Consider the following 21,887-nt stretch of genomic DNA (forward strand, 5'->3'; position numbering starts at 1 on the left):
TGCTATATTTCCAGACCGTTGACCCGATCCCGCACTGGACAACAGATTATCAACGCGCGATTTAACTTTTTCGGTTAATTACATTCCACCGGACGATCATCGCGTCTCAGAAAAAGGGACGGTCCTTCGTTTCAGCAGGAACATTACATCGTTCTCAGAGATCGGATGAATTTTAGACGCATTTTCGGATGATCTATCGGCGTACTGGTTCCGACAAGGAAACTCGAATCATAATTGAAACGATTTCTTAATTACACTTGACTGCAAGCGTACAAACAACGTGTCGTAGGATGAACGTTTAGGCGAAGGGAAAGAACGCCAGGGAAGCAAACGAATTAAGCTTTCGGGAACTCTTCTTTCCTCTTTTCTGTTGAAATTTGTTTTGCATGTTTGAAATATCAGAACGCGGAATGGCCACGTATTAAACGAGTCGGAACGAAAAATGTTTACTTCTCGCAGTCCAGTTCTTTGTAATTCGCACGAGTACTTGTCGTTACAGTGACCGTTATGCGTTTAAGATAAATCGGTTGACACGAGGAAACGTGTTTGAACGACGAACTAGGTTGTTCGACAGAACTTTCTTTCTCTTACTCGAAATTCGTAGGCAGCTCGTACTCGGTAGTATTGCAAACTCTAGTCGCGATGGGTGTCACGTAGCGATGTCAGATGTTTCACAACACGACACACATTAATCTTCTCATAAATATACGATCCGCGATAATTATATAAAAAAATAGTTGACCACGTCCACGGTAACAGAATAAATCTTATTTGATTGTGCGGAATAATGCAAATGTAATAAACACAGTTTTAAGGTGGAAACCAAAAACATTGGAATATTGATAAATAGGTATTAAGTTTAAGAGTAGATGCTATGCCCAAAAAATTTAAACAATTTCCATAGATAGAGCGCGTGTCGCAAGAAGAGATACTCTCTCGAAACTTTGATCGATAGACCGTACTAAAATCAAAACGTAAAAGACATTGGTCGAAAGAAAGGCGCGTGTCCGAAAGGAAGCGGCAGGAACTCTTACGGATGTAACGCAAAACGTGTGTACGGAAGGCAATGGCAACCTAGTGTAAGCACCAGCTGTTACCACATTGTTAGGGGGGAGGGGGGATAGGTGCGCGTAGGTAACCACAGGAAGAGAATACTTTCACTGCCAAACGTACGGTTGGGAGCCTTCGAGAAGGACGAGAAAACCCAGGCATCGGTTAGTCAGACGGATAAGGACGGTGAGAGTAAAACGATCAGGGAGCGTAGTATCGGCACAGTGCTCTATCGTTTTTCCGAGATACTTACCCGTCATTCTACTATCGTTTCGAAACTGCTGAACCACCTGCATCGATCGATCCTGCCGAAAATCGCGCGTCCTCGCGATCGTTCCTGCGTTCATCGTCTAATTCCATCCAGAAGAAAGTACTTTCGTTCCATTTGGTCCGCGATTCGCAATTACGGATCCGCGATACCGACCGATACGATCCATGTAAACGATACCAAATAAGGGAGAAGTGGATTCGAAGGATTTAATGGAAAACCGACAGACTTCATGGGGAGAGAAGCTTCGTAAACATCGTAACGAAGGTAAGCGGTTCGGAAAAGTGTTCGGTTTCCGTTCGAAGATATATTGGCAAATGCCCCTCCGACATCACGGGAGAATTCTCCCGGAGAAAGTTCTAAGGACTGCCTGTTAGATAATCCAGGGTCGTCGAAGGAACTTTACAAAGTATAGGAAATATAGAAACTTCTTACGTAGATATATATTATACGAAAGATTTTGAAATTTCATTAGCACTGTAACGAGACACGACCGTCGCATCGCTATATTAGAAGCATGTGCAAAGTATTTGAACAGTCAATCGTTTACCATAGTAATAAAGCACGATATTTAGTGAAAGCATTTTTAGCACTAATTATACGTTTAAGACTATCATTTAGGCTGTATACTAATTTTTCACTAACAGTAAGCGTGTATTTGCAATAAATCTCTTGCAGATTCTATATACATTTTTTAAACACGATAGTCGCGTCTTGTTACAGCGCTAACCAGATTTTAAAGATATATGCGTAAGGATATTTCGTAGGATGCACATGATAAATGTAGCCAGAAACATTTTCTGTGGTAAGCGTTCGAATACTTTTCTGAATCACTGCAAAGCGAATCGGTGTATTCGATTCGAATCGATGGTTACGATCGATCTACCGACGTTGAAACGATATAAGGTGAGACGCGAGGATTATTCCCGTTCTACTTGGAAATATAGTGCGAAAGATTGATACGGAAATTATCAGAATCGGTCGCGACATTTCAGATATTTTGCGAGAAAGCGAAGTAACGTTGATACAGAGTATTAAACAGAATTACAACAGACTTGTGTAACTATAGGTTACGCATAGTAAAATTCTCGCTGTTCTGTCTAACTCGAATAATATATATTCATTCGTAAGAAAATACACTTCCTTCGAGTTTCGAATCTTTAATATTTTTGTCGTTTCTAGCAACCCGATTGTCACTGGCCACGAAAGACATAGTAGCCGATTTTACGAGTTTTGACAAATACAAAAGATATTATCGAATTGTCCAGCAGACAAATTCCCCGTCAACTAAATATAAGCGAAATCAGGATTTTTCCGAGTGTTCGTTTGCAATAGAGTTCGCGATTCTTATTTGTTTGTAAAACGAACGTTCCGATCAACAATTTTTCATTTCCGTGAGACAAGTGAAAGATGTATAGAATATAGAAAAATAATACAACGTTGATCTTGTCATTTTGAATGTATTGAAAAATAGCCGCGCGAACATCTGCAGATTATAATAAAATCGAAGAATGTGATTAATTTAAAAATCGACTACACGCAATAATAGTCTCATTAAATATCGTGCACGCCAATAATCGGAGCGTATAGTAATATTCACAGCAGGCAATACAGATCAAGGCTGTGGAACGGTGACATAGATCTTTACGCTTAGATTACATATAGATTTTTATGTTATTTGCTACGCGCATTGCTATGTGGTGGTATCTGATTGCGTTTCATGAGCGAATCTTTCATATGCGAATCCTTTCCTATTGCAAAATACGATCCGTAACGTTTATCCAAAGTCGTTACTATTTCATTCTGTTTTCGATTATTTTAATTTAATTTAATAACAAATAACTCGAACAAAATTATCGAAAATATCGATATAAGAGTATGTGATTCGAGTAAATACGATTTAGTAGATAATAAAAGATAAAGTAGAAAGGAAATTTAAGATTACGAAAACTAAAATATCAATTATAAAAGATTCGATACTAAAACGAGCGAGAAGGGAATAAAATAATAAAATAGGTTACAACCTATTTCGTCATTTCTGAGTTTCTAAACAAACGATGAGTATTACATCTGTCTGTTCGCTTTAAACATCTAACACAAGACCGGTTTTACGATATTACGCAGTCTTATGCTATGCGATAAAATTCATACAAAATCCAGATTAGATCCGACCAGACGATCAATGCTAATGCGTTTAGAAAAAGAAGAAAAGACAAAAAAAATAGACTACACCGCACCGCTATAAATCATTTTATTCAAATATTTTGCTAAAAAAATACAAAAGTACAAAATATAGAATAAATTAATATAAAAAATAATAAACATAATATATACAAATACATAAATTAACGAAAGAGATAGAAAATAGAATATAATTTCTTGGCGCACCTTTTCAAATATCTCGGCTTGCGTAACTCTTTCGTGCTCACCACGAAGACACACGTCTCAAATTCTTGTTTTAAATACATCTAATAGATCTAACGCTCTTGCTTAAGATATCAAGAAATTCCAAAAAAGGAAAAAATAGAGAAAAAAAAAAAAATTAGAAAAAAAGAAAGAAATTCAAACAAACCGCATACATTGACGTTACTCGAGCTCGATTATCTTATACTTTCTTTCGCCGTTGAAAGTCATTTAAAGAAAGAAAGTCGCAAGTGGTTACGCAATAACTCTGTAAAATTTTCTCATTGAATCGAGAATGTTTCGTGATGCCTCTCTAATGAAAACAATTTTAACATCATTATATTTGTCATTATTATTACTATCGTTATCGCTATTACCGAGTATCTCCCCCCCTTTTTTTCTTTTTTTTTTTTTTTAAGAAACAGCGAAACATTACACTCGTCTCGAACGAAATAATCCACGCAATGAGAGACGTGAACGCGTGTTCCAAGTTTCGACGGATCTCTCCTTTACGTCGCTCAAAGAAAAACTAATTTACGCTGAACTCACGTGGCTGGGCGCTTGATGGTCAAGCAGTCGGCGAAACTCTTACCTGAAACAAGAAAGCAGGATCGTGTACAGGATATGTATCGTTGTTGAAAATGTTAAACGAGTAGTCGATTTGTAGTCGTTAAACGTCAATTTCTAATCACGTTTGACGGCAGAAATAACGTCTCTGTTATAATGGTAACTGGTCGAGTTTAATGTCCCTGATATATAATAATGTATATTCGCTAATTTTCATACACGTGTCGAAGAAAAAGTTTTAAAACTTCGTTAGCGCTATAGCGAAACACGACGAGCGCGTTGATCGCGCTGATGAATCTTGATTGATTCAATCAAATAAGCGAATATATTTTGTATGTGACAAAAGTAGCACGTCATATAATATTTCTGTAATAGGTACCTATTGCATGTACATATATACATATACATGTGTGTCTTATTTTATTTTCCTATTACCAGTAGCATACATGTACATTACAATTCCTATTTTCGTACGCAAATGAGATTTCAACTACAACGCGTTCAAGAAAAAAGGTTCCTTGACATTATTCATCGCATTATTTATGATCGTCTTGAGATAAAAAATGAATTTAATTATTCCCAAGTATCGCGCGCAACGAACAAATATCCCATTACGTAGAGCGAAGAGAGTTACACGTTCGATCTAAATGCGATAATCTAAGAGAATAGAGAACGCGTCTTTCAGAGAAAAAAGTTGCCAACTTCCGCGTTATTTTCTTGCACGATGCAGAAATTGCGAGGCAATAGAGACACTATGATTTTTCCTAGTTTGCGTTCTCACCGTTCGTTCGTTCGTTCGTTCATCGATTGGAAACAACGTTGTTTCAGTTCAGTTTGCGAGGATCTATCTTCGAGACCCATTTCGATGAGCAACGACTCGATAAAATTGCTTTTCTCTCTTTCTTTTTCGATTCTTTTCCCCTTTGATAGGATCGCACGAATATCGCGTTTTCCGCGTTATAACGAACGCAGATGGTTTTAAAACTTTCTCGTATCTTTTTTTACCGATGCAAAACACGGGTTCTTTCGTGACTCGGCGGACACGAACGATAGAAATATCATTTTAAGCGTAATAGATGCGTTTTCTCCCGAAGTAAATGTAAGATCCACGTATGATACAGCCAGCTTTTCCCGCGGATATCTCTGCGTTTGACTAATTTACGCTTGATCAATTTATCTATAGCAATTTTGTCTATAGCAGCGACGATAGGAAAAATATGGTAGTTAAGATATTAATTGGACATAATATAATTTATCTAGCTACTCGTTCGTCGAATAATTTTACGAGTAATTTTATCCATTTAAAAATAAAATAATTTGTTTCACCCATATAGACTTATATTTCTATGGAAAATCTTGGTCTTCCACGACCGGTCGTACAACTTACAAGCAACCATTTATCTACTGCGAAAACCTACAAAGACTCATTCCAGAACCTATTAACCTAAATAGAGCGGTGATCGATCCTCCTACTTATTCTCTCCACTGCTGTTTGCTACATCAGCAATAGTCCAAGCTCGTTAATTGTTACAACAGTGCTTCTTCGATTACGCGTTTCTCGTTTTCTGTACCCATTTCGAGAGCAGCTTCTGATATCGTTCTACTCCCGACACTTTCATCTATTATCATCGATCGAACGTTTTATCGCAGTTTCCAGCTGACGATCTACGATCGATGGGCTGCAAATTCATATTTTCCGGGATATAATTGAAAGAGTAGAACTTGGATAGAAAATTGTTTCGTCTATCAAATGTTATAGAAAGTATTAAACTGTGAATATTTTATATATTATATTTTTTCGTTGTGTGCATTCTGTGAAACTATGCACTCTCGAGTCTCCTATAAATAGAAATTCTCAGTCTAACGATGAAAAATACTACAAACTTACAAATAAAGTAAGCAATTTCGTTACTCGTAAAATACGAAAGTGCACGTTCTAGATTTAAGACGCCAAATGAACACGTGTATCAGCGGCTACGAGAAGAGAAAATCAAGGTGCCGCGATATTCGAGTAACCCGAATCAGGAATACTCGAGTCAGATCAGGAAGATTGTAGCGTAAGCCGAGAACGTGGATGGTAGCCGAGGCGTAAGAAACGCAAGCAGAGAGAAGATACGTAACATAACCAGCAGAAATCCGTGGACGAAAACGAACGTGACAGAGGTTTACGTGGATGGAACACTTTCACCTTCCCCTGTTACGAGATCACCATCTTGCCCATTCTACCGGCAAACGCACAACTTGATTAATTTGTTGGCCGGTTTACGCGAGAATTAATCGATAAACCGCGACGCATGCTGTCCGTTAAATCGCGTCGAGTTGCACGTGCTGTTAATTAGGGCCAGCTCTATTTCCTACAATTTTCTTCCTTCCTTCCGCATCGTCCAACAGGATTCGTAGTACGTCGTACTGAAACGCGATTTACCCGCGTTGATTACCACGATCGTTTCCTTTCCCTTGCTCGATGAGAAAACTTTAAACGTCCGGAATTTGAAAGGAAGAAATTGAACGGGGGATCGTATAATTTCTCGTTTACCGATTTGAAAATCGATGCTTCGTTCAATGGATCGATCGTGTTTAATCGATGCTTTGATTAATCGCGTAATCGTCGAATAGAAGTTGACGTACGAGCCCCAGTGTACAATTGCTAGAACGTCTATCTATATACATATGTATATCGCTTAGTAAAACAATTAGAAAAATAGACGATAGGCGAATGGTCAGCAGGTTTGCTTGTTTTCGATTTGCAAGTTTTAACGGTACACGCGCAGTCTTGCGTGAATCGAAAGATTCTCCATTTGTTGAAAGTTTCGGATTATCGATTTCTACGAGCGTCTAATCCATTCTAATTTCTAATCGAAATGCTTGACGAAATTACTATAGCACAATGTTAACGACTCAATCTCGAGCAATCAAATACAAATAGACTAGCAATTAGAATCTCTCTGCAACTTGTATCTAAGATTCGGTTTCATGAAAGAATAGTGTCACCAATCATAACAGTAGACTAACATTTATATCCCAACGACATTTATTTACTAGACCGTAAATGTTTATACAAATTTATATTTTTATGAATATAATTTCAAACTGGAATTGTTTAATCGCTAACAATTGCAATACTTTCGATATTTTCCATATTATATATTCACAAAACACACATATTATATACAATTCGTGCATTCTTTCGCCAAGAAATTTCCCACAAATGCATAAAAATTCACAGCTTATCCGTTTCTTTTATCTGGTTTAACGCTCGTCGTTCGTTTGTTTACAGAGAAGCAATGAAGAACGTAAATCCCCGCGTATCGTCCAAAGTACATCGTATCGAGAAAATCGGCACACGGCCTCCAGACATTCTTCCATGATGACATACGAACCATCGAAAACGCTTCAAATTCGGAAATATCATTCGGTGAAATTTAGGAATCTATCTAGTGGAAAAGAATGGTTTTCAGCGCGATCGTGGTCACGTCGGCCTTGAAGGGTGCTTTGAGCCTGGTGGGCACGAGTTTGTGGCTAATCCCCCTATTAATAGCAGGTCTGTCCTACTATCGATACGATCAACTGGACCCGGAGAGTCGGCCTATCGACAAATATCCTCTGTACGCGGAGTACGATTTCGTGGTCGTGGGAGCTGGATCAGCCGGGGCTGTCGTAGCTAATCGGCTATCAGAAATAGCAAAATGGAACGTTCTTCTACTAGAGGCTGGTCCGGATGAGAACGAAGTAACCGACGTACCTTCGTTAGCGGCTTATCTTCAATTGACGAAATTAGATTGGAAATATAAAACAGAACCGACGGGAAGAGCCTGTTTGGCTATGAAAGGTGGTCGCTGTAACTGGCCTCGTGGCAAAGTTCTAGGTGGCTCGAGCGTGCTCAATTACATGTTATACGTCAGAGGGAACAGACACGATTACGATTACTGGGAGTCGATGGGTAATCCTGGTTGGGGATACGATCAGGCGTTGTATTATTTCAAGAAATCCGAGGATAACAGGAATCCCTACTTGCAGAGGAGTCCGTATCACTCGACTGGCGGGTACTTGACGGTGCAAGAGTCTCCGTGGAAAACTCCTTTGGTAGTGGCGTTCGTTCAGGCGGGAACGGAGATAGGCTACGAGAACAGGGATATAAACGGAGAAGAGCAAACGGGATTTATGATAGCTCAAGGAACGATCCGCCGAGGTAGCAGATGCTCGACGGCGAAGGCGTTTCTGCGACCAATTCGACTGCGTAGGAACATTCACACCGCCATGAATTCTCACGTAACCAGAATTCTGATCAACCCTGTCACCATGAAAGCGACAGGCGTCGAGTTCGTCAGGGATGGTCGCAGACAAATAGTCCGAGCGAGAAAGGAAGTGATTCTCTCCGCCGGAGCGATAAATAGCGCTCAGATTCTCATGTTATCCGGTGTAGGGCCGAAGGAACACCTCCGTCACGTTGGAATACCGGTGATCAAGGATCTTCGAGTGGGCGACAATCTACAGGACCATGTTGGCATGGGTGGCTTGACGTTCCTGATAGACAAACCCGTGGCTATTGTTCAGGATCGACTGCAAGCGGCTCCGGTAACGATGCATTACGTGGCAAATGGAAGGGGTCCGATGACCACTCTAGGCGGCGTCGAGGGCTACGCCTTCGTCAATACGAAATACGCCAATCGGTCCATCGATTATCCGGACATTCAATTACACATGGCGCCGGCGTCTATAAATTCAGACGGCGGCGTGCAAGTTAAGAAGATTCTCGGAATAACCGACCAAGTGTACGATACCGTGTACAGACCTATAACGAATAAGGACGCATGGACCATCATGCCTCTTCTGCTCAGACCTAGATCGAGAGGCACGGTCAGGCTACGTAGTTCCAATCCGTTTCATAGCCCGCTGATCGACGCTAATTATTTCTCCGATCCGATGGACATCGCTACTTTGGTCGAAGGTGCGAAAATCGCGATCAAAGTTAGCGAGGCGAAGGTTTTCAAACAGTTTGGATCGAGAGTTCACAGGATCAAACTGCCTGGATGCAAGCACCTAAAATTTGCTTCGGACGCGTATTGGGAGTGCCACATTCGACATATTTCGATGACCATTTATCATCCGGTCGGAACAACGAAGATGGGCCCTTCCACCGATCCCACCGCCGTCGTCGACTTTAGGCTGAAGGTACACGGGATCGAAGGGTTGAGGGTGATCGACGCGTCGATCATGCCTACCATTTGTAGCGGAAACACGAACGCGCCGGTAATTATGATCGGAGAGAAGGGAGCCGATCTCGTAAAGAACGATTGGCTGGCGGTAGAAACCGCGAGAAGAAGCTAGCGATTTCATATTAGCGGATCGAGTAAAAGTTGGCAAAAAGTTGTTGATCTTTACCCGATAGATATATCTGTTGGTACTTTAGTTACGTTTTGTTGTTGGTAAATTTGTACTCGTGTAACGCATTACTTACAAAAATATCTGTCTTTTGTGATACATCTCTCTTCTGTGTATGTGTATGTATGTGTGTGTGTGTACTTGCTAGACTACATGTACATAAAGATGAAATTTTGTTAAATTAACCGTAGAATTTCGTTAAGTGAAAGGTTGTTACAAAACGATCTGATACAGCGAACGAATCAAATTGCATCGAAAATGAAATAACTTCATCGTATGGTCGGATTAAGTGTAAAATTTTTAATTTTACAAAATTTAATTACAAACTATAAAACGATCATCGAAAAAAGCGAAATAGGGAACCTTCTTACGTATAGAATCAGATGGTGTTCTACAAGCAAAAATTACGAATTAATGTTAATATTTTATCATCGATCAAAAAGCTTATGACGTAAACGCATTGCGCACAGGTGGGGAGATAGCTCGTATCCGCATCTCCGGATAATTATATGAATTTCACGTAATACGTGTCTCGTTATACGGTTGTTATCATCGGAGGTAAACTGAATTGCAGGGATCGAAATACGATCGTGGAATACGGACGAGGAGGAAAGATACGAAACTACAGATTAAAAAATTGTGTAACAGAATTTATTCATCGAATGTCAACAAAAATTAGACTACGACCATGATGATAGTCGATGCGAATTTAAACGAAATAAATAATAATAACAGAAAATTCGACTAAATTGCACGAAGAAACACCAATCCTGTATCTCAAGAAAATAAAGGATATTCTACGCGAGACTTAACTATGTTATATAACACATCGCGTTATGTACTTTAAGAAAATATTTGTTTCTTTTGATTTAAACGAACAAGAAATCCTTTACGAATGAAAAATTCCATGGCAACATGGAATGGCAAATTTCACAACTATCGCACTATTTGATTCAAAATAGCGACTTTTGAATAGACGAACACGAGTTTACCTCCTTTCGAATTCTTTTTCCTACTTACCCGCCCTCGAGAATAACCATGCAATTTTTGTTTAATAAGCGAGCTCTCTTTTTCTCAGGTTCTTTTTTCTCTTCGTGCACGTGCCATATCTTACTACGTAACTTCTCCGCAACAAATCTGTGTGTAATTAAACTTTCAAGCCAGAATATTTTAGGAACTAATCTGCAACTATAAACAACGAATGTCACAAACATAATACATATTTAAATCTTGTGTACCGTATAAAAGATTAAACTTTTTTCTTCGACACGAACATTCGTTATTTTATGTAAAGAGAAGAATTCTTATAGTTTATTAGCGAGATAATAATCGAAATCGTATACTATTAATCGGAAGATTAACATCACGACGGCAGTTATTCGATACTAAAATTTATCAAAGAGAAGTACGTATTAATCAATAGACGAGTGATAACAAATTTCTCACCTATATAATCGAATGAAATGGTTGAACGAAGGGTGGAATCTTCGTCTCAACATACATTTATAAAATAAAATACCAAAAGTTGTACCTATCGTTCGATTAATTCGTTAATTGAATTATCCTTTGACGTAAATATAAGTACATATTATTTATATTAATTGTATGTACATTGTATCACATATACCGTATTGATGTAACAAATAATAATAATGATGGACGAATAGTAATAAAAAAATGAATAATTTATCCATCTCGAATTATTACGCGTAGCCATTAAATATAATCAATTATATACAAATTTCGAGAACTTTGATTCTACACCGGAGGAAAAGATGATCGGCAGCCTAATGATGATTCCGAACATCCTTCACGAAAATCAACTATTCTCGGTCAACGTACATCCCGATGTAACGATCGGTCCGAATTCTCGATACGATTTCATCGTGAATATTGGCGTTCTCCTGATCAAAGCTGGTCTCGATGAGAATTTCTTTATAGCCATTGCTCTGCTTGTGCCCTTCTTACAAACCGTCTCAATGATCGATTGAATGTACAAAACGAAACCATCGGACCGATACTGCAGAGCGGTAATCGGTCGCAGGTGTAGGATTCCTAGAGCTAAAGCGAAGGGTGGTTACGCAGCGAGGATTTCCTATTAGATCGAAAAGGACCGCTAACCATCACTGGCTGCGAGGGGCTCGCGTTTTTTATTATCCGTTTTAATTATCTGAGCCACCCCGACGACATCGGAATTTTGATAAAAGTCGAAGTTTCCAGAGCAAGAGCCATGCGAAAACTTGGTACTTAGTTTTATAAACAAACGTGTTCATCCGAGTGTAAGAAACACCCGTTCGATTCCGACGATTACTGGGAATGCAATTTGAGATCGAAAACATTGACCTTCTATCGCCATAGTGGAACTTGCAAATGCAATATATTTTCCTAGAAGCGAGAAACAAAAAGTATTGTTAAAAGTAATAAACGATAATACATTGCACGTTATTCTTAACAACGATCTGTTTGATACAATCTTTACATTAATTTAATACTACATATATATATAGTGCCTACTATAATGCCAATAGAATACGAATATTCGTCTAAATATAAAAGGTTATTTTCCCTACTACAAAAGCCAATTTGCGTTTCCACGCAATACCGACATTTTTATGACTCGTGGATCGATGTAGAAATATGCATTTCCATCTCGTTGAACAACGAAGGAAGAAGTAGAAATTCTGCTGAAATTGCACGAAAATTATCTACCCTCGGATTTCAATGATTTTTGAACATGAAAGCTCCGTGCATAACCGCGTATGCGCGGCTGCAAGAAATGTCTGTTATAATATTACTCGATTAAATATCATCGATGTATTGGATTTGCGTTAGATTTTCCTCGCGGCGGGCGGATTAAGAAACTAACCTAGTAGACCCAATACATTAATGATATTCGTTTTTAATCGGATTATAACAAAATGATACACCTAAGTGTACCTCTTGAATTAATTATGAACTTATACGAAACATGTTTCGATCAAAGATTGTATTGTAGTATAGTAGTATTGTAATATAGCAATTAGTTAATTGATATTTTGCTTTCTTATCGAAATACGAAGGTCACGAACGTTGAAAGTTAGAATAGTAATTGTAAAAGCTACATTGCACAATATCGCCGTGGGGAAGAGTAATTTCGCTTCATTAATCTTATAAAAGATAACAAATGCTTTGCGTGTATGACACGAATATGGAGGATGAGTCATCTTCCTCTTTCCATGAAAATACTTCCGCGAAAAATATGAGAATGGCAACCGATTAGATAATAATCATTTTTTATTTATCATCATTTCAGTTATTTTACGTTTATTTCTGAAAAGATAAAATTCATGAAAATAAAATTCGAAAAATTTTTGCAACAACTCTAAAACATTTAGTAGGTTTTATCCTTAAGTATCCTAACCGATTTCGAGAAATTTTTAATATATTGTAGAAATCAACATTTTAAATAATTTCTCTCTCTACATATAATCGTCGCTCGGTCACAGATTCTAGGATATTTGCAAAGATCTGTCGCTATCACTACTACTACTACTGCCACTAGTGAATTCTGCCTATATTGTGCATTCGTGACAGCGTTTGCGGCAGTATTGGTTGCCTGCTGCCGTGAGGAGACCGAATAAAATCACAGCTATCCCAAAATCTATATAAGCTATAAACAAATTTATTTATTTATTTTATGGACGCACAGTTATAGGTTGGATTCACTGTAGTGGTACCGACAGTCTTTTGCGAATATCCCGAAAACAATTACCGAGCGGTGGTTGTATGTATAGGAAAACATTTTTCAGAATCATGTCCCCGACAACATATTCCAAAATTATCGAAATCGGTGAGGTGGATGGGATATCGGTAATTACCGTATGTATAATATATGTATATTTGTAATATATCGATAGCTTCGCTCTAGAATCCATACGAATTAATTAATAATTATTTCATACTAATTTTTATTACGCAATTCATATCTTGCAATTAAATGAAGCCTCTTATCGTCTATCACAAACGATAAATGAACGAGTTCAAATACATAGACTAGATACACAGACTCGTTTATTTGTAACATTTTTAACAAAATAGTTATCCAAGTGCATGGCTGCATGTGTGCAGAAGAATGTAACTTCCAATAATATTTATAATTATGATTCACATACAATTGAGATATTTTCGCAGGAGCCAAATTATTTCGTAATTAAATAAAGAAATAATAGTATAATAATATAGTTATACAAGTAAAAACTATTAACCCTATGGCCCTATTTCCAATTACCTGAATTAAACTACATACTTATGTATGTCTACGTATTACATTTAAGTTTATCAATTTCACCTTGAGGATATTTAACCCAGATCTATTTTCCAACTTACTTTTAGAACTTACTTTAGAACATATATATGTTATATATGTTATATTAATGTTAATCACATTTTTCCACGACGAACTGATAATTAAAATTCATTTTTCCACATACAATATCTTGTATTTTTAAATTTACGTGCTTATTTATCCTTACGTTAACAATAATTCCAACATGCGCGTCATATTATCCTATTGTTTAGTGCAGCAAAATAAAAGATTTTCAATGTTATGAAATTAATAACCGAGATTCTCTACGATGCGCATTCGTTGTATCGTGTTAATCAAATAGCTACTGACACATGCATAAATTGGGAAGTGTCATTACGTGTAAAACCAAATACACTAAACTGATACTGACAAGGGCGGTGTACTGTCAGACGGTTAAAGTAAATCGTTCGATTAATTTTATAAATGTACAAAGATTCTATACAAATTGCTCTAAAACAACAATCTCTCAAAATTCGTAGAATACGATAATTTACGTCACTTTTTTTCAAACTAGCGACAGAAGCTTACGAAAAATACCAAGCGTGGCAGCTCTAGTTTAATATATTGCACCGCTTGATTGAGTTGTAAAAAATACTTATTTAGCATTCGTCTATACATACCTGATACGACCAAAGCTTCGTTTGGACCACAAGTATGAACGTTTCCCATTGTCAGATAAACTCTTTCTTAATGAAGATGCAACAACAAACCGGCACAAGCAAACAACCAGAACTAAAACGGTTACCACTGACACTAATCTATACAATAAATTGGTAGTAATGAAATATGGATTATTTCAAAAACCCCGGTAAATCATTAATAACATGCAACAATACGTGTTAGTCGCGCGTCGTAAGGTTACGATGTTACTCAAAGCCACTACCCAAATTTGTAGCTTTTGCAAAACCCTAGCTTGCAACACTGCCAACCTCGACATTTCCACGTACAGCGACATCTCTTCAAAACGAACCATCTCCTCTATATGTACTTATTTAAAAGCTCATTTCTAAATTAGATTTCCTTTACTTCGAAAAATTTTGACAAGTAATTTCCTAATAATAATAATTGTATTAAAATATATTGGAAAATGAAATGTATGTTTATATCGTTGTATTTTGGGAAACTTGGGGAATTTTAGGTTGGGTTGTTGCCCATAGAACGCTGAAACCACGGTCCTATACCATAGAAATATAAAGATAAATTACGCGAGTCATACGTTACCGTGTAAGTGGATGCGGTATGGGAATAGAAAGAGAATGCTACATAGAAGCTACTCGTGTCTTTGTCTGATCAGACACGCACACTAATGCTGTTCGTTGTTCGATGTTACGCTCGCATATTTACTGTACGAATGTGCATACGTTATTTGCAAATGAGCAGCGTCCTCTTTCTAATCCCATATTGCATTCGCTTATGCCGTGATTATACAGAAGAGCGATGAACAACGAGCGACAAGCCGTCGCTCAACTGTATTGCTTATTCCACGTATATAAATCTGTAGATTTGATTTATTTTCTGTAGCTCAACAGTCATTTATTTTGTCGCTCTGCCACTTATCGCTTTTCTGTATAATCATCATCTTACACGCTACATATGCCCGCGTACTCTATCTTTGTATCTTTATGTATATATACGTCGTGTATACGACCGTGGCTGAAACACTGCTCGTGAATTTAAAGTTAAATGAAATTGGAGAGTATCGAATTGATTAGAATCGAACACAGAATTTTAAACGAAGAAAACTATAGGACCGTGTATTAATTTGAAGAACTTAAATACAAATTTAAAAGATTTTAAAACTTGTACGATTATTTACGCTTTGAAGTCCCAATGCATTAAGTTCAGCGATAAATTTCTTGTCTAGTCTTACTAATTTAGTTTAGTTTATTTCTAGAATTTACTTTATTTATACCCTTGGATTTACATTAATAAAACGCGATCTATTTGATATCCAATTGAAAAAATTGTTAGTAATTTACGTTGATAAAAATTAATTTGATTGGACTGTATTATATAGAAAAGTAAGCGTTTTATGCTCTGGGATAATATGTTCCTTCCGATGGTAACGAAAATAAATATGCAAACTAACGTGCGATTGGAAATATAGTTATCAGCGATAATCAATAAATTTTCTGTTAAAATTCTTCCGTTCATTGACCCAGCTATGCTGCTGCACGATTAAGCCGTTTAATGCAAAAGTGGTGTAATTCGAAAAGGTTGATTACTGGATAATGAGGGATAAAGTAAACATCACGTAAGTGATCGAATGGACGATTCCTACTTATTCTGTTATCCACCAAGAAACTAGTGAAGATATACTTACATCAATTCTGCACAAAACAGAATGAAAGTCACGCTTTCGAAATGTGCTGCCAAACAAAATAGACAACAAATTGACTTACTCCACTTTTACATTAATTGGCTCAATTCATATTTACCGCACCAAAATTCACGCTACGAGCAACCACAAGCTACGTCGGTATATGAGGTTCTCAAAATTTACGCTACGGGGAGGCACAAGATACGACAGTATATAACCACAGACGAGGTGTAATAAGAATATCATATTTTAAATACATATATCATTTTCGTTTTTTTTTTTTTTTTATTTAAATATAAGACAATTTTCTTCTTTACATTAAAAATTGTTTAACATGTATAGTAAAAAGAAGAGAAAAAGTATATGAAGTTTTAAATAGTATAAGTTTTATATGTACCATATCATTGACTATGCACATGAATGATTTTTTATGATGTTATAACAGTTTAAGTATCGACAATTTTTCATCGAAAACAAATTTAGTGGTCCTTTAATTTTGCACGCAAATATGTATATACAGGGTGCCCCATAATTGGTGGTACAACCGGGTACAGGGCGACTCTACGTAAAAATTTTACATGATGCGTCATATGAATAAAATTTATTTATATTTTCGACTTATTTTTTCACGTAAAATCATCTTTCACCTGGTTGTACCACCGGTTACACTCTGTATATGCGTGTGTATACGCATTGATATAAATTTGCTTATCTAACTTGCGATTATTCGTCACAGTTATTTCATAAAAAATAGTATTTAGTTTTACATTCTTTAATAACTTTTTGTTTCTAGTAAAAATATTATATTTTTTATTATTTCTATTTCTTAACACACGTAAATATGTATACATATATAATAATTAATACATACATATAGTTATTTATGATAAAATTGTAAATATAACTATTATTGTATGTATATCTCATCATATTTAATGATTAGTCTGTATATCTTTAATTCTAGAGGGAAAAAATGTACAATAGAGCTAGTGCTTCCTTTTCTTCTGTTTTTTCTTACTTCCTCCACTTTTGGTATTACTGTCTGATACTTTCTCTGCTCCTATCTTTCTTTTTACCGTTTCTTTCGTACTTTCTTTCGGTACCATCTTACAAGAATCTGCAGTATTTGCTGGAGGTACACTGAAACCTGGAATCTATTCGCATACAATTTTATGAACATTGAACTATATAGAAACAATTGGTATTTATTTGCTTTCGTAGTAATACTTACGAACGGCTTAACCAACTTAAATATTAGTTTCTCATGCTGTATATTGGATCTGTTTAAACTTATTTGCACAGTAACCGGATCGAAAGTACGAAATACGACATTTCCACAGGTTTGTGAATGATCTTCGTCATTATACATAAATGTAGCATCTAAATTTTTGTCTTTGTTCAAGTACAAAGTTCCCTCTAAGCCATACTTTAATATCAATATTTGCAACGCATTCTTTCGTACAAAAAGTATATAACCTTCTTCGTCTTGAATTTTTTCTCTAAAGAATAACTAAAAAGAGAGGAACATAATGAATGAATGATATATGTGTAATTGAACAATCAATTCAGCTAATGAAATCAAAGATACATAACCAAATACACACATGAGTATTTAGTGCTACTGATGCTCGATTAGAATGTTGAGCCATTCTATGACGATAGTTCATATTCTGACAAAGTGCGTGATTCTTCTTTTTGTCTAACAAATCGGGATATGTTGCATCAGCCCCAATGCAAACTGCTAATAAACGATGTACCATCACATCTGCGTATCTATAAAATTAAATAGATATGTACGTTCAAATTAATTATTATTTATTTGTATAACAAATTTTCCTACCTTCGAATAGGCGATGTAAAATGAGTATAGACAGGACATGCTAAACCATAATGATAGTATTCACTTGGTTGATGCATGCCACTGACAAAATATACAGCTTGCATCATACAGCGTGTGGCAAGTATCCTTAACATAGTATTAAAGTAAGGATTGCTTTCTTTATGACATTTATTTAACGAATCTGCTAATTCTTTGCCACTATCTACATTTATAGTAAAACCCTATTGAAGAAAAATTGTGTTTTACCAGAATTATTATTTTTTGAATAATCTTTTCATACCTGATTCTTTGCGGCTTTTATGAGAGGCTCGAAATTAGTAGGTGGTGGTTCAGGATGTCTTCTTAATATAGCGCATTCTGGGAATTCTTCTAAAATCTTTTTAGCAACCGAAATATTTGCGAGCAACATAAATTCTTCCACCATAGAATTAGTTTCTCGCAATTTTTTTGCCTCCACTTCGATAGGATCATGCGTTTCACAGTCTACTTCAAAACGGACTTCTGGAGATGCTAATAATAATGCTCTGCAATAAAAAGCAAATTATACTATCATGTATATCTTTGTAACATAACTTTACATACCCATTATCCAGGCGTCTCTTTTTTAACTTTTTAGCTAAATTATTAAGATTCCTTAATGACTTTACAAGTGAATCTTGTTGAGTAACATCGTCAATTTTTAGTTGAGCTTCATCGTAAGTCATCGCTGCTCGTGAACATATTACGGACTTACAATATCTAGTACTAATTATATTTGCGTCTCTATCCATTTCCCATATGCAAGAAAATGTTAGTTTCTCTTCTTTTTCTCGTAAAGAGCAGAAATTTGTACTGAGTAACTCTGTAATAGTTAACATATTATATGGTATGTTAGAATCTTCAACATTTTATTCGATAAAAATAAAATTGAAATAAATCGTACCAGGTATCATGTGAATTCTCGTGTCAACCAAATATACAGTCGTAGATCGTAATGCTGCTTCTTTATCTAACGCAGTACCAGGCCTTACAAAATGTGTTACATCCGCAATATGTACACCTACTTCTAGATTACCATTTGGTAGATCTCTACAGTGAAGCGCATCATCGATATCTGTGCAACCTGGTGGGTCGACTGAACATATATCTAAATATCTTAGATCTTCCCTTTGTGCTATGTCCTATAAATGATACATTCAATTTATATGAGCTTTGAAAGAATTACTTTCTTTTTGCATATTAGTACATACGACGTCTGTGACACTCCATGAGATCTCTGGTAATGAGCTGAGGACAGCGTCCGAAAATCGACTATGAGGGATATCGTGTTCTAACAATATCACTTCATTTTCGGTGGTTTTGTTCCCTATTTCACCTAACGCGCGTACAAAATGACCAAGAGGATATCTAGAATTACGTGGCCATGAATCAATTGCTACGATGATTCTCTGTTTACACAGCACTGTATATTGTCTAGTTTCGATTCTTATTTTAGGTATTTTTCGTTCAGCTGGCACGAATAAATGTCGTACATTCTAAATAAACAGAAGATTATGAAATATAGAATATATATATTATCTATGTATGTTTGATCTAATTATGGAAATTTGCTCAGCTTTTACCCCTTCTATGTTACTGGGTTGCAATATTCCACAATATTGTCTCCAATTTCTTCTAATAATTCCAACAACTTTGCCAGTCGGTGTCTTTTGCATCTTGTTTGGTGAACCAAATTTATCTGACACTTTAGTTGTTTTTAAAATATCATCATCAGCATCTGCTTCTTCTTCATCTTGCAGAACAATGTCACTAGGAGATGACCACTGATCCTCTGGCAAGAGTTCCACTACAACTACATCGCCATCAACAGCTCTATTAAGGTTACTACGACCTTGGATAAAAATCTATAATCAAATATATGCAATAAATACATATCTATTAAAAATATAGAAAACAAGTACTCACAGATTTTTCAACTCCATCTACATTCGTGAATCCTTCAAGAAAATTTTCTCTTGAAGCTTGAAAGGTTCCCTGCAGAAATTTCCCATTTTTTATGCCTTCATGTAATTCAAATGGTGTAAGATGACATGGGAAAATTTCTGGGCCCTCAAATACTGTGCCATAACTCTTTTTACATAATTTATCGGCCAAAAAGCCTGAATTTTCTAACGATAATATATAATCTTCCACTAAAAAAACAACAGTGTAAATTAAAATAACAATTAGAGTATCTTTGAAGTTATTAAACAAATAATTTTACTTGAAATAACTGGGATTCTTTCTTTTTCTGCCAATTCTCTGTTGCATGTATCATCCGTTAATAGCACAGTTTTGATTGTATTGCCATCTAAATTTAAATGTGCATTATACCATTTTGTTGCAACCCTAATTGCCCTATCATTTCTGTCATTTGTACTTTCACCAGGATTACGCTCGACATAAGTATCTCTGTATAGAAGTAATAAAAAAAAGTAAATAATGATAAGACATATCTATAAATACGATATTGTTAACATACTTATGATGTTCATTAACAAATACATAAAATTTCCTTTGTGGATTAGTGATAATATTCCTTAATCTTTTATATACGGTGGAACTTTTATGTTTCACTTCTTCTAACACTGTTTGCACAATTATAACATTGCAAATAATATCTTCTTCCAAAATGTCAATCTTAAAAATTATATATGTTTATATTAAAAACAATAAAAGTTATATAATAATATATTACATTATGAATGTTAAACAGGCTCGATTAAAACTATACTCACCTGATCTAAAATAATATTAGTATCAATTAATAGATAATAAGGTCCAGTTATCTTAGAACTGCTTGCACTGGAATTCTCGTCATCTAAAATTATGTTCCGAGTTCTGTACAAGCACTTTCCACAAGCTTTAGATCCACAGTGAATATCATCTCTAAGGTAATGCTCCCTAACAGTCTAAAAAGAAAATTAAACTTCAATAAATCCTAATATTTTTATAATTGTTTTGTTATATTTAATCCTGTAAAAACCTGTATTATAAATGAATATGATTGTACTCATATAATCAATTACAAATTATAAAATGTCAAGAACTTTTGATTTTATTTAATACCTTAAACACATTTCCCCCTTTAGTTTTCCTAAAGAATATTTTAGTCGTCAACATATTGCTTGGTTTTGTTGCATAAAGAAAAATATATTTAACTAATTATTTATATATTTTTCTGTCAAAGAAAATAAGATACTGTTCGTTAACAAACTATCCACACACAACTTGGTTAGTATAGATATCATAAACAACAATCATAGATATCACCATAAACCGTACCGGAAATATAGGTTCTATAACCATAAACCATAACACGACTATGTACGTAGATAAGACACATAAGAATAATGAAGTCAGGCTGCCTTAAGCACGGTTAGCCTATAGTGGATGACCATGTGATGTTGGCACAAAAATACAGAAACAGAGGAAAGTATGATATATGAAAAAGAAATTTTTGAAGAGAAAAGGGTCAATAAAAGAAAAAGAGCGAAATGCTAAAAGAAAATGTTTTATTGGGCAACAGAGGTTGTAATTAGCTCCGTAAAAACGCCATCTGTTGATTCCAAGAGAAAAACAAGAAACTAAACTAAATAATTTGAGATCAAAAGTCTCTAAAATTTATATTGGACCAGAGAGGAAATGAGTGCTCATGCTTATGGATCTGGTTGTTCCCGGACTAATGCTGCAC

General features: G+C 35.9%; 3 protein-coding genes across 3 annotated transcripts in view; 1 reads left to right on the forward strand and 2 right to left on the reverse strand.

Annotated features, from left to right (window-relative positions):
* Positions 1-14,908, reverse strand: part of Flo2 (flotillin-2) — an 85,752-nt gene extending 70,844 nt beyond the window's left edge. The window contains exon 1 of the mRNA XM_072017246.1: positions 14,636-14,908. Within this exon, the coding sequence (XP_071873347.1) occupies positions 14,636-14,684 (49 nt within the window). The 5' untranslated portion in view covers positions 14,685-14,908. The remainder of the gene's footprint in view (positions 1-14,635) is intronic.
* Positions 1,157-10,320, forward strand: LOC139994504 (glucose dehydrogenase [FAD, quinone]). The gene is made up of 2 exons (XM_072017228.1): positions 1,157-1,585; positions 7,566-10,320. Exon 2 carries the CDS (start codon positions 7,736-7,738, stop codon positions 9,614-9,616), a length of 1,881 nt encoding a protein of 626 aa, XP_071873329.1. The 5' UTR covers positions 1,157-1,585; positions 7,566-7,735; the 3' UTR covers positions 9,617-10,320.
* Positions 14,909-17,304: 2,396 nt separating the features above from the next.
* Dis3 (exosome complex exonuclease RRP44-like protein Dis3) lies at positions 17,305-21,464 on the reverse strand. The gene is made up of 14 exons (XM_072017214.1): positions 21,263-21,464; positions 20,932-21,105; positions 20,676-20,833; positions 20,418-20,605; positions 20,120-20,346; positions 19,777-20,058; positions 19,405-19,689; positions 19,098-19,335; positions 18,758-19,016; positions 18,456-18,699; positions 18,176-18,396; positions 17,940-18,108; positions 17,567-17,845; positions 17,305-17,489 (listed from the first exon to the last, which is right to left on the reverse strand). Exons 1-14 carry the CDS (start codon positions 21,314-21,316, stop codon positions 17,322-17,324), a joined length of 2,946 nt encoding a protein of 981 aa, XP_071873315.1. The 5' UTR covers positions 21,317-21,464; the 3' UTR covers positions 17,305-17,321.
* Positions 21,465-21,887: the final 423 nt, after the last annotated feature.

This window comes from Bombus fervidus, chromosome 14, assembly GCF_041682495.2.
Source record: "Bombus fervidus isolate BK054 chromosome 14, iyBomFerv1, whole genome shotgun sequence".
NCBI classification, from domain to species: Eukaryota; Metazoa; Arthropoda; class Insecta; order Hymenoptera; family Apidae; genus Bombus; species Bombus fervidus.

Bases quoted from the DNA above. Each gene is read 5' to 3' on its own strand.
- LOC139994504 (XM_072017228.1), top strand. From the start codon at position 7,736: ATGGTTTTCAGCGCGATCGTGGTCACGTCGGCCTTGAAGGGTGCTTTG.
- Dis3 (XM_072017214.1), bottom strand. From the start codon at position 21,316: ATGTTGACGACTAAAATATTCTTTAGGAAAACTAAAGGGGGAAATGTG. The intron at 21,106-21,262 runs GTATTAAATAAA...TTTTCTTTTTAG, and splicing joins AAGGGGGAAATGTGTTTAAG to ACTGTTAGGGAGCATTACCT. The intron at 20,834-20,931 runs GTGAGTATAGTT...ATAATTTTTAAG, and splicing joins CTAATATTATTTTAGATCAG to ATTGACATTTTGGAAGAAGA.